This window comes from Copadichromis virginalis, linkage group LG19 (assembly GCF_057382275.1).
Source record: "Copadichromis virginalis isolate Kocher_CV1m ecotype Utaka linkage group LG19, C_Virginalis_male_GT1.1, whole genome shotgun sequence".
Taxonomy (NCBI): domain Eukaryota; kingdom Metazoa; phylum Chordata; class Actinopteri; order Cichliformes; family Cichlidae; genus Copadichromis; species Copadichromis virginalis.
This window is the reverse complement of record NC_140636.1, coordinates 16,685,623-16,701,337: the sequence shown is the minus strand read 5'-3', so window position 1 is coordinate 16,701,337 and position 15,715 is coordinate 16,685,623. Positions and strand designations below refer to the sequence as shown.

Sequence of the window (15,715 nt, the reverse complement as noted above, 5' to 3'; positions counted from 1 at the left end):
AAAACACCAGCCTGAAGAGTAAAGAGGCCCCTGCAGGGTAGTGGCCTTCAGGGCGGAGTTAGGGTGATGAACCTGCATGCTTGTTGGGTCACTGGTACTGATTTTGAAGTAAATAATGTTCCTCGAGCTTTGAGTGGTCGATAAAACAGGGAAAGTGCCATGTTGCCGTCCTTCGGCCCAATCATTACCCGCTGCATAATTAATGTGTCCGTTGGGACGAATCACTAAACCTCTTCACACGCTTTGCAGTTACCTTTGCAGTCACAAAGTTCTCACTAACTTCAGGAAAAAACACTGCTTTTAGTCCCAAGACCCCAACCGCCAGGAACCTTTGATAACTCTTGGTGAGTTTTATTCATGATTACAAACCATTTACTTCACCTGTGCCTGCTTTAAAGAGCCTCTTGCATCTGGATCTTCTATTCTATTCTTAATTATATATGTAGGTACAAAGTTTTGCTCTAATCTCTTTATCGCTTGAATCTTTGGGTCATTTGAAATACTTTACATCACTGTCAGTAAAGTCTAGCTAACTTGTTTGAGACCATTATTTTTATTCTTATATAAGCAGGAGACTCGCGTTAGGCACTGACCATCGTAAAATCAGCGTTGGGGGATGGGACACATCAAAGAGCTGGATAAGCTGTGCATAACCTCTATAACTTCATACCAGCGTTCCACTTCATGCCCCCTGCTCTCCATTTTGAAAAATGATTACAGAGACCAAGCAAATCCTTTCCCCCTGACCAAACACAAACACGCACACACAGATAAACAACGTCTCCCTCCACTGGGCTGAAGCTCACGGTAGCAAAGATGAACTACAATGTCCATAAAGACGTCAGATTTATTGCTGATTTTCTGCTTGATCTGCGTTTATTGTCGAAGACTGTAAGGTATCAGCGAGGCCAATTTCCAGGAGCAAATTACCCGCCTGGGCTGAGTCCTTTGTGTGTTTGCTGAGTGCTGAATATAAAGACTATTAATGGTTTGTTGGGCCAAGACTTTCAGAGATCCCTGGGAGTTCCCGGGGTTGTGGAAACTGTTGACAGTACAGTCAACGTGCTGCCTGGCCTTCAGATTCATTAAGTCAGTTTGCCTTAGCTGTGTGTGCGTTATGTGTGCTCCATTAAGCAGCACATTTTCTGTCATCAGCCAGAAAGTCATGTTTGTGTGCATTTCACATGCTTGCAGGCTTATATAACCATCCAGTATTATTACACAACGAAGTGCATCAAAGACATGACTCTGGACACCTGAGGCCTGGGGCCCGTTCTTCGTACCTCGCTAAGTAGGTTAGCTGGATTTGATTGTTGACGATTTCGCGTGATCTTGGATCGTTCGGTTCCCCGAAGCTCATCCGGGACTTGCTGTCATAGCAACAGGTTTACTTTATGTAAACAGGATTAGATCGCGGCCACGCAGGTATGTCCGCTTCATTTATACGAAAGCAACAGCGATATTCCACCACTGTTTCACCATAAATAAATAACATCAATGTAACTAAAGACAATGCAGCACCTGATCCATTTATTGATTTCACACAGATACATACAGGTCATTTCCTAAAAAAGGGAAATGTACTATTAACATTCTATCACATGTATGTGATTATTACAGATGTAATTCATATTTCAGAGTAGCAATTGTAAATTACTTCGTGTAATCAAGATGAGAGACCACGGCTATAAAAGCGAAGGTGGATTTGGGAAGCCTGTCGCAGCCATGTCCTGTCCGTATACGCGAGCAGCCCATTGCGGAAGGTGCAAGATTGATAAGGAGAGTCCTCAGAATTCAGCGTATATTGCGGGATAGACAGGATCCTTTAGCTCAGCGCGACAGTGTGCTCATAGAGAGATATCGATTTTCCCGTGAGGGTATTATTTACTTAACCAACTTGTTGACGAGGGGGTGCAGGACCACCATCTGTCTTTTTTTGCTCTGCCCTTTTCTTGGTTGCTGTTATAAACAAACAGATTATTTCAGGGTCTCTTTCCAAGAGACTAAAAGCAATATAAGTGATAAATATTACCATTGTGTAGAATATTCTTATATTTCACTTTTACCTGTTCCCATGTTCTAGTGGGTCCTGTTGTGGCTCTAATGTGAAAGGGGATATAATATAACATATTAGGGGAGAGTGAGGTAAGATGAGCCACTTTTTACTCATGTTGCCCTGGATGTGAGAAAAAAATAACACAGAAATAGAATGATAACATATTCCTTTATTTCAGGATGTCTCCTTTCAAATGTAATGATCAGAATCTATGTCTGATGACGCTGCCCAAAATAATGACCTATTAAAAAAAAATGCTCCTTTGGCTCAACTTGCCCCAGATTAGGGGTAAATTGAACCTAGTCAGTGGGTAAACTGAGCCATCTTGGGGCAAACTGACCATGTAGTTTTTAAAATGTAAAACTGATCATATTGTGAAAACAAACCATTTTAACAGTTGTAAACCTGTGAGAACAAACCTGGAAACTGGTGGTTTCTAAACAAACCACCAGTTCAAAACCATTTATTCAAAAGAACTATTCAATATTCCAATGATCAAGGTTGCAGGGGAATATGAACTGTTGCTCCCTCCTTGCAGTTCCTCCAGCCTGTTGAGGTTGAGGTAGCTTCTTCAGCACATCCTTGCGTGGGAAAGATGCCTCATCATTTTCCTTGAACACAAACGTGGGTTTCTTACTGCTAGTGATCCCTCGGATTCTTCTGAGAAATCTGGCACTCACTTCGTTGTCTGCAAAGCTGTCAACCAGGCCAATGTAATGGTGGCTCCTGGATTTGGATGCAAATCTTACGATGACAAAGTCACCAACTACCAGGTCTGAGACATCTGGTTCACTTCTTTCATCGCTGGAACTCTCATACTCAGAAGTGTCTTCAAATGGGATGGGAACATCACTCTCCTCAGAGCTGCTTTCCACTGCAATTTTTGTCTGGGTTTGTTTCCTCTTCCACATTCCTTGCTTTTTGTGGATTATTTCTTTTTTGCCTTTCAGTTTATTTGTCCTTTCTTCATGGGCTCTCTCAATTGCCTGCTTTTCAGGTGTATCAGTCAGGATTCGTGTCTTCACACGCTTTCGATTTGTTTGTTTCCTGGGCTGCTGACTTTTGGGGAAGGGTAGAATATCAGTGGGAGACACATATCGAGCATGGTTGGGGTCACTTCGTGAACCACATGCATGTACAGGGTCTGGTGAAGGTAGCTCAGCAGAAAGAGAGGCTGAAACCACAGGTGCAACACCTTCAGCGGCAGGCTGCTGCTCCAGGTTGGGCCTGTCTGACACCATGGATGGCTCAAACTCTGCATCAGAGAAGATATCTCTGTTGTAAGGGAAAATCCCAGTGGCTCTAAATCCCGAGGAGATATTTCGTGGTGTCATTGCTGACATGAAAGCATCATTCACACAACCAGCAATTTGGTATATGCTGGCAGTTTTGCCTGGGTTGGACCTCATCGGAGCCCACTTGTTTTTTTCCTTTTTCTGCCACTACCTGCTTTGGTGTCTGTACTGTTGTTACACCTGTTTCGTCAACATTAAAAATCATGTTTGGGGGGAATTTATACCTGTCAAACAAAAAAAGAGCAATGATGATTAGTTAAATTTTTAAGTAATGCAAAAAATGTTAGCTGAGAGTACGCATATTTATTCACTTAACTGTTGTTTGTAGTTGTCATAAATAGTTATTAATGTTTTCAATTAGATAACTTCTGTTACCTGTCGATCACTTTAGCCAGATTGTCAAAGAACTCCCCAACTGTAGTCTTATTGAAGGCTGTAGCTCTTCCCAAAGATGTTGCCTCAGGCATACGGCAAGAGAGATGGTGGCGTGTCAAAAAATTCTTGAACCATTCTTTACCTAAAAAATGTAATGGTAAAGTAATAAACTACACAAAATACATTAGTCTGTGCCAACCTACTGAAATGTTGTTTCTTGCACTTCCTACCGGCTAAACCTTTCTCTGTCCAGTTGCTGGGAGTAGGAATGTTGTTTCTGCCTGCCAATTCTAATGCCAGTTCACGGCATTTCTTTGGGGAAATGCCATGGAACTGCTCTGCAAGCTTCTTGATATGCTCTGATAGCTCCTTCTCCACCTCCTCAGAGAAGACTCTCTTTGCTGAAGCTGTTCCACTATAGCCAACCGATTTGACCTCCTGTGTGTCCCTCTTTTTAATATATCTCCTGAGTGTTGACCTGTCAATTTGTCTTTCTTTAGCCACTGATCTTATGGACTTTCCTCCCTTGACTTCACTCGCTGCCCTTTCAATCTCCTCCAGGGGTGTTGAGCCCCAGCTGGTCTTCCGTCTGTAGGTCCTTGGCATGATATCTTTTCTATAATAGTTAACATATGACAAATACAACAAAAGGGTTCAGTATACTGAACTAAAATACTATTTAATAAGTCAGAGCCTTAAATAAATTTCAGTGCCTTATGGTGGGGTAGGTTGAACCATTGGATCAATTTACCCCATAGCCTTTGGCTCACTTTGCCCCATAGCCACCATTTTGAAAAAAACGGGCTAGCTTAGCAATTTAGGCTAATCTTTAGAAAACTTCTTCAGATGATATTAGATTTTAGAAACCCACCAACATGTATAATATATCATCTTAGACACAGATACATTTGTTTTAATATTACAGTCAATTTACCTGATAGGCAGAAATTTTACTTTGACAAGCAAAAAACATTTTTTTGTGTAATACAGACTTACCCCTTCTCCAATGTGCTCCTCTTTAATATAGCAGGATGGAAATGATGAGTGCTTCCTGGATTTATGGTCACATGACAAAACATGTACACAGTTACCTAGATACAAGGGGTGGTTCAACTTACCCACTGGCTCATCTTACCTCACTCTCCCCTATAATATAATGTAATATAATATTGGATAATATAGTGTAATATAATAAATCTACCCTACCGCCTACTGGTGTTGGCCAGAGGGGCCGATGGCGCGATATGGCAGCCTGGCTTCTGTCAGTCTGCCCCAGGGCAGCTGTGGCTACAACCGTAGCTGCCTCCACCAGTGTGTGAATGTGAGAGTGAATGAATAGTGGCATTGTAAAGCGCTTTGGGTGCCTTGAAAAGCGCTATATCAATCCACTCCATTATTATTGTTATTATTAAATTACTTACTAGTTTAATTTGTCAGCAACTTCCTGCCAGCCCTCGCTCCTTGCTTTTGCAGCCTTTGCAGTGTTCCCTTGCGTTCTGATTAAACTCTGAAACTCCTGAAATCCCTCACTCAAGAGTTCTTGCTCTGCTGCCGAAAAATACCGAGCCGAGCGCGCTCCGTCGACATTTTCGCCGACCAATCAAAGGGTTGCCGATCAATGTTTCTACTATCGATGCGTAGCCCCTTTTAGGACACCCAGTGATGTCACATTACTGCGTCCAGCTGTACTAATCGTCAACAGCAGGTGTGTTCGGAGAACCGGATTAGCGAGCTCACGGTTAGCGCGATGGTTTGATCTTGGATGTAGTGAGCGACGTACAAAGAACGGGCCCCTGTGCTACTACTGAGGTGTCCTATCATTATGGTATAAACAGGTGACCTGTTTTACAGTCTTAACCCTTAAAGTCTGAACCACCAAATAATTAGCAGAAAATTTACATTATTTGAAAATTTAGTTCTTATTGAACCTTCTGACGCCTTCTGGATCATTTTTGCTACAGTTGACTTTTTTTTCATTTTATTGTATTTATTTTGCAATTTATTGCTTTAAATTATATTGTGCAATTAATTGGGGTTTTCAGGGAGAAAAAGCAACAGTGATCATGTAGAAAAACATGCATCAAAGATGATGTTAAGGGATATATTAATGCTTACTGAACAATAAAACTGTTTTGGAAAAAAAAAAAAGGTTTGCAGCCAATGTGAGGGGGAAAACTCAGGGAATAGAGTTGTGGCTCATTTGGGAAAAAAACAAAGACTTCACATGCTTCCAACAATGACTGGCTGATCCATCAACAGGTGGTGGTTTTAAACCTGTTGACCTCCAACCTGGAACATTTGCGGTCATCTACCCCAGCAAGAAGTGATCCACCTCTGTAGTACTGAAAACCCGGGATTAAACCTGGAGTTACCTGGATAAGATAAAATCCTGTTTCACAGGACAGGCCTCAAGTGAAAGCCAGCAAACTTTACTCAAACTTCAGGTAAAGCAGAGTTCAGGCCAATTTTGCAAGTAGTGGCAAAAACCAAGATTCTCAACAGAGAGAGGCTCCACCCAGCAATTGGACACAGGTGGAGCAGATTAGGACAGAGCAGGTAATCAGACGGTGGGCTGGACCTGAAAAAGGACATGGGGTGAGTAAACACAAAGAACAAACAACTACACGCAAAAAAACAACTTAAATTGGGTTAGAAATCACTTTAACACAGAAACATCCCAGAAAACATTTCAGCACCAAGTAGCAGTCAGCTGAACCTTTGTTTGTTTGAAAAATTGTTTCAAAATAAAAGTCTGTCTTTGGCATCACCTGGATGACCTTGTTAGACTTGATGGACATGTACATCCATCCATAAGTGGTTCAGTTTTTGCCTTCGTAAAGCAGGAGGTAACGTTGTTGCTTTAGCTATGTTTGCTGGGCTATAATACTTTATAAATAGTACTGTGTCCAGGTGGAAAAATTCACCTGTCATCCAATTTGTGCTTCTGGGTCATAGTGTGTCTTCCTTTCTCCGAGTCCTCTTTCAGTCAGGACATGTCTGTGCCCTGAGGGATCCTTTCACGCTTCAGTTTGACCCCAATTCAGTGGCCTGAGCATGTCTCTGTAAACCCCAAACTTACAGCCAGTGGCCTTTTTGAATCTTACCAACTTTTTCACAATTAAAACAACTGAACACATGTAACTTTGGTGATATTTTATCTTCTAGAAATGAGAAGAACAAGCACAAAACCACCTGACCTGCTTTGTTTCCCCTCTGCTGCTGCTTGCCAAATAAACCATTTCAGGTCATGTGACATATTTGCCACAACAGTGTCTTAATCTGAGTGAGTCTGATGAAAAACTGTTAGAGCAAAATGTTGCTCTGTTAATTTTGATCGATCAGAAGCTGTCAGTGCAGAGTGGTTAATTTTCTGACCTCCAAATGGGAGGACTGGAGCATGTCCAAAACTGGTTCCGGAGGTTGTGAAAAGCTGAAGCCCATTTCTGTTTGCTGCCACCTTATATCTCTGCATTAGAGGAGAAATGACAGCTTTCATTACTGCTTACTTTAGCAGAATGATTGGTATGGGAGCATCCAGATATTGATGGCAACCATAATATATGAAAAAATAAAGTGTAATTAATTCGCAAGCAAAGAGAAAAAGTTCAAGATTATTTTTCTATGCATGCATAATGGGTAGGTTACTATTTTTAGCCCTGATAATAAATGGAAATGTGATATTGTGAGAGCCATGAAACAATTAGTTCCCAGTGATGTACCTTTGCCAGAAGATGGGAACATTCATTATGACCCACAGAAGTGCTTCAGGCTCATCCAGTTGGAGGAGGTCCCAGGTCAGACGCGGTTTAGGGATGTCACAGTGTCTCCCCAGAAGAGCTGAAGGAGGTGCTGAGGAGGAGGTGGTCAGAAATAAGTGACTAAGACCATAAACTCATTAGGAAAGTGTTTACAGAGGTCAGGGCTGAGGGTCATTTTCACTAAGATTTTTAGAGGACCAGAAGTCTTTTTGCTGTCACAGGTGTCCTTTAAAAAGAATGCGGCTTTAAAACGCCGGCTTCACTTTTAGGCCCAGAAGCTACATCGGTCTTTTACACCATCTATAGTTCTGCATAATTAATATTTTTACTCTGAATATTGTCACCAGCAACAATACTGAGGGAAAGTCTCCACCAGCTTCTGAGGGGAAAAAAATCTGACTTCTAAACCGCTAAATGAGAACATGCTGTGTTCACAAGCTGTTAGCTGCATCTGTCTGCAGTTAAAGTAGATTTATACCTTTTTTTTTTCCTTAAAACGCCACTTTTGCATGAAAGCAATGCAAATGCAACACATTCAGACTGAAAAGGAAAAACATCAGGGTGTCAGGGGTGGTGCTCTGCATGGACCCACTACCAAGCTCTACATGGCACAATTAATACCACTTCTAATACTTATGCTGTTAGCAGAGTGTCATTGTTTTCTTCAGTTCCAAACATGACGGATGCATCTGTCGTAAGGCTGTCTTTCTTTTCTGTTTTTTTGTCTTGACCTGAGGATAATTTCTTGATGTGCATGGTCAAATCTGAAAGCTTGAAGGTGATGAGAGTTAACCAAAACCAAAAGCAGAGTCGCTGCTGACAGCCAAACAGGAGGAATGATTTGATTGATACTTGTGAGCTTTCATATATTAAAGAGCAGTTTTAGTAGCACGTTTAACGCAGTACTTCTACTTGCTCTGGAGTGTTTTCGGTGTATTTGAGAAATGTGAATACCTCTTCCACCACATGCTGTGCAGATACATTATGCTGGTGAGGATGGAGCCTATATTTCCCCTGTCTCCTTACAAACTCTCTTCCTCTCCCTCACTCACATATTAGATGGAGGGGGAGAGCAGTAGCCTACAGGAGTGAAGCATGGATAAAAAGCAGCACAATAACCCCTCCACCTCCACCACCACCAGCAGCAGTGTTGCTGTGAAGCACGTCAGAGGAAGCGGGCTATGAATCGAGGTGCACAGCGGGGTAAAGAAAACATTTCTTGGGGACACAGCTAGGGGACAGTGCCGGTCTCCTGACTCGGGACTGACACTCCCCTCCCCTCCACGCACGCAAACTAACATCCCGGAAAGCTTCAAGTCCACATCGCGCTGCAGGGGAAAACATCTGAGGTAATTATGCAGACTTTTTTCCACTTCTCTGCTCGCTTTGAAACAACGTGAGCCGAATACGGGAGGGAGTGGAGGCGGTGGCGGAGGTAATGGTGGTGAGGATGTCAACTCAGTGGTAAAGTCGAGAGGCACGTGTTTGTTTTTGAAGTGGTGGGGAAAGGATTCAAAGCGGCTCCGCTGAGACTTTGTCTTTGCAACTGTTTGCGTGGGCCAGTGGATGCATATTTAATCGATGAGTGGGCAGCAGTAATTCACAGTACAGGAGTGGGCAACTGAAGCTGTGGATGAGAGAGAGGAGAGGCTTTTGGTGACAAGTCGATCAGCTGTGCTCGCTCTCGGAGGCCTGGGAGAAGTCGGTCTTTAAAGCGTGGTGTTGCTGCTGGGCTCTGAGGCGTGGAGGGTGGGTTACTAGGGGTGGAAGAAGGCGGGTGTTTATTATTTTTAATGTCATAAGGAGGAGAAGCGGTGAGTGAGTGTTACAGAAAAACATCAAAGCTGAACTGTAGTTTTTGGACATTTCTTGACTTTTTCGCTGTTATTGTCGCAGCCGGGGGGTCCTTGGGGGGGTTTGCAGCCTCGCTCTCTCTCGCTGGAGTCAGTGTGGCGGGCAGGGACAGTCCAGGCGCTCATATACAAAGCCAGCACGTTTCACTGTGTCTGCAGCAGCTGAGCGGTGCTGAGCACCACCACCAGCAGCAGCAGCAGAAGCAGATCTGAGAGGATTTGGGAGCACAGTTGGAGGATCGACGACGCATCGATGATGAAGCTCACCTGCTGTTTGCAGGTTGCTGGTCTGAGGTTGGAGGGTGCCGAGTGAGCGGAGGTGTTGCCGAAGCGCTGTCCGAGGTGCTGAAAAGCCCGCGGACAGAGCGCCTTTGTCGCCTTTCCAGTCGAGATGACACGCACGAACTGACGTGAATGCCAAGCAGCACAACGCGGCGGTTAACACGGCTCCCCTGGCCAGAGTGCATGGGACCGCGCGTCCTCTTGGCGTTAGAAACATGGAGAGAATTTTCCTGCTCGTCCTGAGCTGTCTCGGCGTCTCTCTGGTCACAGCGGGTAAGTTTACGATTGTGTGCAATTACAAAGATGTTCCGCGAATTTGAGCACAGCAGCACCTTCCAGAGTGGCTTTTATCTCTATTTTCTTCCAACTAAACGAACCATGGAATAATTCCTCTATCGGCATCTGTGTGAGAGAAATGCTGCTGGTGCTGGGCTTCAGATTTAATTCAGTGTTGTTGGTGGTGGTGTTGCTATTGTGAGACGCTGCGTAGTCTGGTGTGTTTGTGGGGAAACGCTGTGTTTGTAAGACAATACATGCATTTCTGTGCGGTCGTCTAATTAAACATGCTACAGTTAGTGGTGGTGAGGGATCCACATCACCAGACACAGTGGGGCTAAACTGTGTGTGTGTGTGTGTGTGTGTGTGTGTGTGTGTGTGTGTGTGTGTGTGTGTGTGTGTGTGTGTGTGATTGATGTGATCCAAGCTGACCTTTGAATCTCATTTCAGGTCAGTACTATAAACTGCTGCATGTCCACACACAGGCAAACTATCCCAGTGTGAAAATTAGACATATGTAGGGACGTTTGTTGACTCCACTGCTCATTACAGACACTTCCCTCTAAGTCTGGCTGTAGTCGACAGCCACTGGCCACTATAAATACATGATTGGACTGCCAGGGCTGTGGAAGTATCCAGCTCACCCTGTGTGTGTGCACATCTCTAAAACAGGCTTTTTAGATCTCAAACTACACACACTTGACCGCTCTCTGTGATGAAGTGCCACACTACACTCCTGCCATCAAAGTGCACCTTTAGTTCACTCAGCACACTCCCACTCCATAGCCTTTCCACTCACGATACATCACTATCCTGCTCCTGTCTCTGCGCGCACACACACACACACACACACACACACACACACACACACACACACCCTCAGTCGTGTGTGTTTTTGTCTCCTAAACTTCCAGAAATAGATGTACAGTAAAAGTCAGTTTAGGTCCCTGCAGGCACAGACTACACAAATGTGCCTCTTAGACCTCTGTATTGTCAACAATGTGCACATTTGTAGAGTTTCTTCTTTATTTCTTGGCAACTAAAACAAACCATTTCATGCTTGCAAACCCTCCCAAGTCTTTGGTGTCCGTGTGCCTGGTGGGCTTTTACAAGTGGGTTTCCTCCTGCAGTCCAAAGACAAGTATGTCAGGTTAGTTTGCTTGCTTAAACTGACCACGGGGGGGAATGCATGATGGTTAAAGCTGTGTGAGACAAGCAGGGATCAAAGATCGTGGCTCAAGAGTTGGCAGTTCGTCTTGTAACCGGAAGGTTGCCGATTCGAGCCCCGGCTCGGACAGTCTCGGTTGTTGTGTCCTTGGGCAAGACACTTCACCTACCGCCTACTGGTGTTGGCCAGAGGGGCCGATGGCGCGATATGGCAGCCTCGCTTCTGTCAGTCTGCCCCAGGGTGGCTGTGGCTACAACTGTAGCTGCCTCCACCAGTGTGTGAATGTGAGAGTGAATGAATAGTGGAATTGTAAAGCACTTTGAGGGCCCCGAAAAGCGCTATATAAATGCAATCCATTATTATTATTATTATTATTATTATTATTATTATTATTATTATAAAACCACTATCTTAATGCCTGTTTCAAAATGCATGAATAAATAAATGGATACCTTGTAAACAATATTATGCTTGAAAAACAAAAAGTGAATTTTTCTATAGTTTGCATTAAAGTAGAAAATGCCACCATTGGTTTAAAACTGGTGTAGAAGGATGGAGAATAACAGCAGCACTTAAGATGGAAGCAGCAGCACCTTTAAAGGTGCAATAAGGAACTTTTTTTCCCATCAGTGTGCAGAAATGATGCTGATTGCAGCTTTAACTGCTTTGTTTTATGAGTTTGTTTCTTTGCATTTATATTGGATGAACGTCTGCATTGGCTGATATCAGTCAGTCTGGACTGATGTCAGCAGCCAGTGTTGATCTGTTGGGTTGCATCAGTTTTGTGCTAGATGCTGAACGATGATGCGACAAAGAGCCTAAACCCTTCAAACGGTTCAGTGATTATTATTAATATTATTATTATTTTAATGTAGACTTTTATTGTTTCTTTGGCAGAAATAGTGGATGAAAGGAAAATAAAATCTAAATATCAGCCAGAATCGCTCCATCCCTGTTTGTTGTTTCTCTTGTGAAACAGCTATGACTGTTGGATACAATTATTAGTCGAACATGTGCTGGACAGACATTTGATCATAGGTGTGTTTCTCTCTGTGTTAGTCCTCGAATAGACTGAGGCTCTGTAGTCTCTCATCCTGTGACATGTGAAATAGGCTCCAGTCCCTCTGTCACAACTTCACAATGGATGAGCAGTAAAGAAAATGGATGGAAGGACTTCAGCAGAACCTTACTCTGTTAAAAAGCCTTTATTAACCCTATAAATACCTCATTCAAAGAGAGACAATTATGCAATTCCAAATGTTATCAAGTGTTTGTTTATGCTTACACCTGTTGTGGGTGCTTCATCACAGCAGTTCAGAGCAGATCTGAGATTTTCATCAGCAATTTTAAACGCACCATTTATCCAACCGGGCATGCAGTGAGGTGGAGGATAGCTGACGCTGGGATGAGGCATCCACCACCGAGCTAACAGAGCTGAAATCACCTTCAGAATTCAGCCAGTAAGATTCTGCTGGATGTTCTTGACGTGCTCTAGAGACACATCGCCTTGTTCCTCTCATTAACTGCCACATACCTGAAACTAGAGATGTCAAGCTCATTTAACATGGCGGGCCACACACAGCTCACTGTGATCTCTGTCAGTGTAACAAAGTTTAACTACACTTCTGAGTCGCCTTAAAATAAGAATAAAATCATTTTAACAGTGTTTTCAATTTTTCTACATGAGAAAGAAATGCTGCTGTCAAAAATAAGAGAAATGTGTCAGCATGATTTAAACATGAAACAAATAAATGTGTCAAATTAGAGAAAAACGTAATTGTTTATCTCTTACTTGATTACTGTGGTGTAGTATGAGGACTTCTTTATCACCAGGGAAAGCTGTAAAACTGAAATACAAGCAAATAAGACCAAAATTCATGCCTTCCTCATAATTTTCCAAAGCGGTCCAGTGGGCTGGACTGGAGTCTTTGCCGAGCCGATTCTGGCCCACGGGTCTTATGTTTGACACCCGTGCCTCAGATCTTTCACGCACAGTTTTTATAGTGAGTGACAAAGAGATGAAAAATACATAAACTGTCCCGTTTCAGCGGTGGTTAAAAATGGCCAGCTGAGGCAGGGTGTGATTGGCCGTATGCAGGTTCTTCCTCTTTGGATTTAATCTAATGGTTTATGCAAGATCAACATCGCCCACCGGTTTTAGACGCCACATTTTGAAGCTACTAATAAAAGAGCAGACTTTGACTCACCAAAAGTACAAATTACCTGAATGGGCCGCTCCACACAGCAAGCCATGATATTAGTCAGATAATCCATTAAAATGCTTTCAAACGCAGCACCGCAGTTGAGAGCAGACAGTGATTGGCTCTAGCTCCCCGTCACCTGTCAGGGACACCTGTCTATCAATGTGGCCATGCCCCTGACTCCAGCATGCAGATGGACGTAAACAAATTCAACCAGCTCAAAGTTACCATGAAGGGGGAAACTATCCATCGAGCCCAACACTGGGTTTAATTTCAGGCTGTAAATAAAGATTTGAACACTTTGATGTTGGGTAGTTTAACACAGGGAGACTGACTCCGTTTTGCAGCCGGCCTCAAGTGGCCACTGGAGGAACTTGAGTTTTTGCCACCTCCCGTAGATTTCTGCTAGTTTTTAACATCTGTCAGCGCCCTCTCCCCTGATCTTATAAAATTGAGTTCATTTAAAATCCTTTTTCCTTTTCAACACTTCTCTGACAACAAAAATAGTTCTTTTCATTTCTGTGTCTCAAAATGTGAGGCACAAAAGCCGATTTTCTATGCAAATGCTAAAAAAATGAGGATTTTTGCATCCTTTCATGAATGAAGACAGAGGTACAAATCCAGCTTGTGCACATGCGAGAGACGGCATGTAAAACTTACATTCTTTTTATGGCCAGCAGGGGGCAACATAACGACTGTCAGTCGATTCGAGGTCAACCCTCAGCTCCCTCACTCTGTGATCTCTCTCAACACTTGTATATTAAAAGTAATGATTAAGCCCAACAAATAAATAAAGTCTTATTAAAAAGAACATGAAGTTAAATTTGTAAATTCTTGTAATTACAAGAGGAGAATAAATCAGGCCATGCTCGCTGGCTCATGAAGATTCACCTCAGATGATGCTGTTGTAGAAAATGTTTGGCTCAAATCTTCACAATGGCGGCTCTTTCCATCTTTTATATACAGTTAATGGATTGTGATTATTAAAGAGGACCTACAGCTTTATGATTGTGACTCACTGTTTTACTGCAGCGGTTTATGCCTCTGGTCCCTGGACTCAGGCCAGAGGACCACTGTTGAATCTTCCCGCGTCCTTTAAATCCTTTCATCTCCAAAATGTATCTAAAAATAAATAAATAAATAAATAAAAATCCAACAGATCAGGATCATTCAAAATTATGACATCATCACACTCTATTTTTACTTTTTCATATTTGTTTGGCTTACTATTATAAACCTCAGTGAGTCAAAATGCTTGGTGACACTTTTGGATTCCCTCTCCAGCATGAGTCAAGCTTTTGTCTCCCACTTAGTTTAGACATAGTTAGACGCCTGCAGCAGGAAAAGCAGGCCAAACCAGTGCCGAAGCAGAGAGGTGGGTCGGCAGGAGTAAAACTGACACCGTGGTGACGTCTTTAAGGTTGTCTGTGTTTACAGGGACTCATAAACAGTCGGTTGGTCCTGTGAAAGGAAAGGTAATGTTTCCATTTAAAATGTAAATTGACTCTCTTAACACATTCATCTAAATGAGGCCATAAATCCTTGCAGGCAATTTTGCTCACTCCCTAACGGTTCTGTGTTTGAGGAACAAAAAGAAAAGTCAATGAATCAATCAAGAAAGTGAACAGAGATGGAAAAGCTGCAGGCGCTTTTCTGTCTTTGAGGGATGTTTATAATAATGAAAAAGGGAAATCTTTCAAGAGATAACAAGATTTTGATTTTTTTTTTTTTTTTTGAGCTGTAAACCAAAAAGATCCAAGAAAATTATGGCACCCACCTGCCAGGTGATGCATTCTCTGTTAGTACAGTAGATTATGTGTCAGGTGCTAAGCCATTTAGCATCCACAGAGAGGCCAAAGTTTGTAAAAGCCACCCATCTCCCGCGCTCTCTCACACTGTCAAACTCACGCTCTGAATATTTATGAGACTTCCGATGCATCACAAAAATGCATAAATACTGCAAAATCAAAACAGATGTGACTTTGGAAGAGCCTCTCTGTGCCATTTATCACACGTAGCAGTTTCTCAAATTACAAATGCTTGTTTATGCTTTAAGGGCTGCTCAGCAGACACCGGGCTGCATTATTCATTTAAAAAAGAAAAAACAACCTGCAGCGCTCCGATGTTATTGTTTCAAGACAGCACTTTTTGTCACATGCATGAAATTAGGTGAGTGATTGTACGTGAACAGAGAGGTGGTGTCAGGCTCTCGCGTTCAACAACATGTTTGTAGAAATTAAAATCAGAAGCTGTTTTCTGTAGCTTCAGTCCTGTGGATTCAACCCCTGTGCCCCAATTTTACTCAAATCTGTGTCCCATAGACGTGCTGGGTATCTGGGGCAGCAGGAACCTGATTGGAGGGTTGAATCATCACTGTTCCTTCTGAATAGGCTCATTACGGGGCTTCGGGAAGGATGGCAGGTGTGTGTTTGTGTGTGAGATTCACAGGGG

General features: G+C 42.9%; 2 protein-coding genes across 3 annotated transcripts in view; one reads left to right on the top strand and one right to left on the bottom strand.

Moving 5' to 3' along the window:
* Positions 1-1,406: 1,406 nt before the first annotated feature.
* Positions 1,407-4,594, bottom strand: LOC146685855 (uncharacterized). The gene is made up of 3 exons (XM_085442261.1): positions 3,957-4,594; positions 3,727-3,868; positions 1,407-3,575 (listed from the first exon to the last, which is right to left on the bottom strand). Exons 1-3 carry the CDS (start codon positions 4,330-4,332, stop codon positions 3,407-3,409), a joined length of 687 nt encoding a protein of 228 aa, XP_085298387.1. The 5' UTR covers positions 4,333-4,594; the 3' UTR covers positions 1,407-3,406.
* A 4,527-nt stretch (positions 4,595-9,121) lies between these two features.
* fndc5a (fibronectin type III domain containing 5a) overlaps positions 9,122-15,715 on the top strand; it is a 48,045-nt gene continuing 41,451 nt past the window's right edge. For both annotated transcript variants that reach the window (XR_014916719.1, XM_085441436.1), the window contains exon 1: positions 9,122-9,892. Coding sequence is in view for 1 of the 2 variants with exons in the window: in XM_085441436.1 (XP_085297562.1) it covers positions 9,835-9,892 (58 nt within the window). In the remaining variant the exon portion in view is untranslated. The remainder of the gene's footprint in view (positions 9,893-15,715) is intronic.

What these genes read in the sequence shown, in the direction of transcription:
- LOC146685855 (XM_085442261.1), bottom strand. Translation starts at nt 4,332, where the DNA reads ATGCCAAGGACCTACAGACGGAAGACCAGCTGGGGCTCAACACCCCTG. An exon ending in GACAGAGAAAGGTTTAGCCG is followed by an intron (nt 3,869 to 3,956) that starts GTAGGAAGTGCA and finishes TACATTTTTTAG; the next exon opens with GTAAAGAATGGTTCAAGAAT. An exon ending in CTGGCTAAAGTGATCGACAG is followed by an intron (nt 3,576 to 3,726) that starts GTAACAGAAGTT and finishes TTTGTTTGACAG; the next exon opens with GTATAAATTCCCCCCAAACA.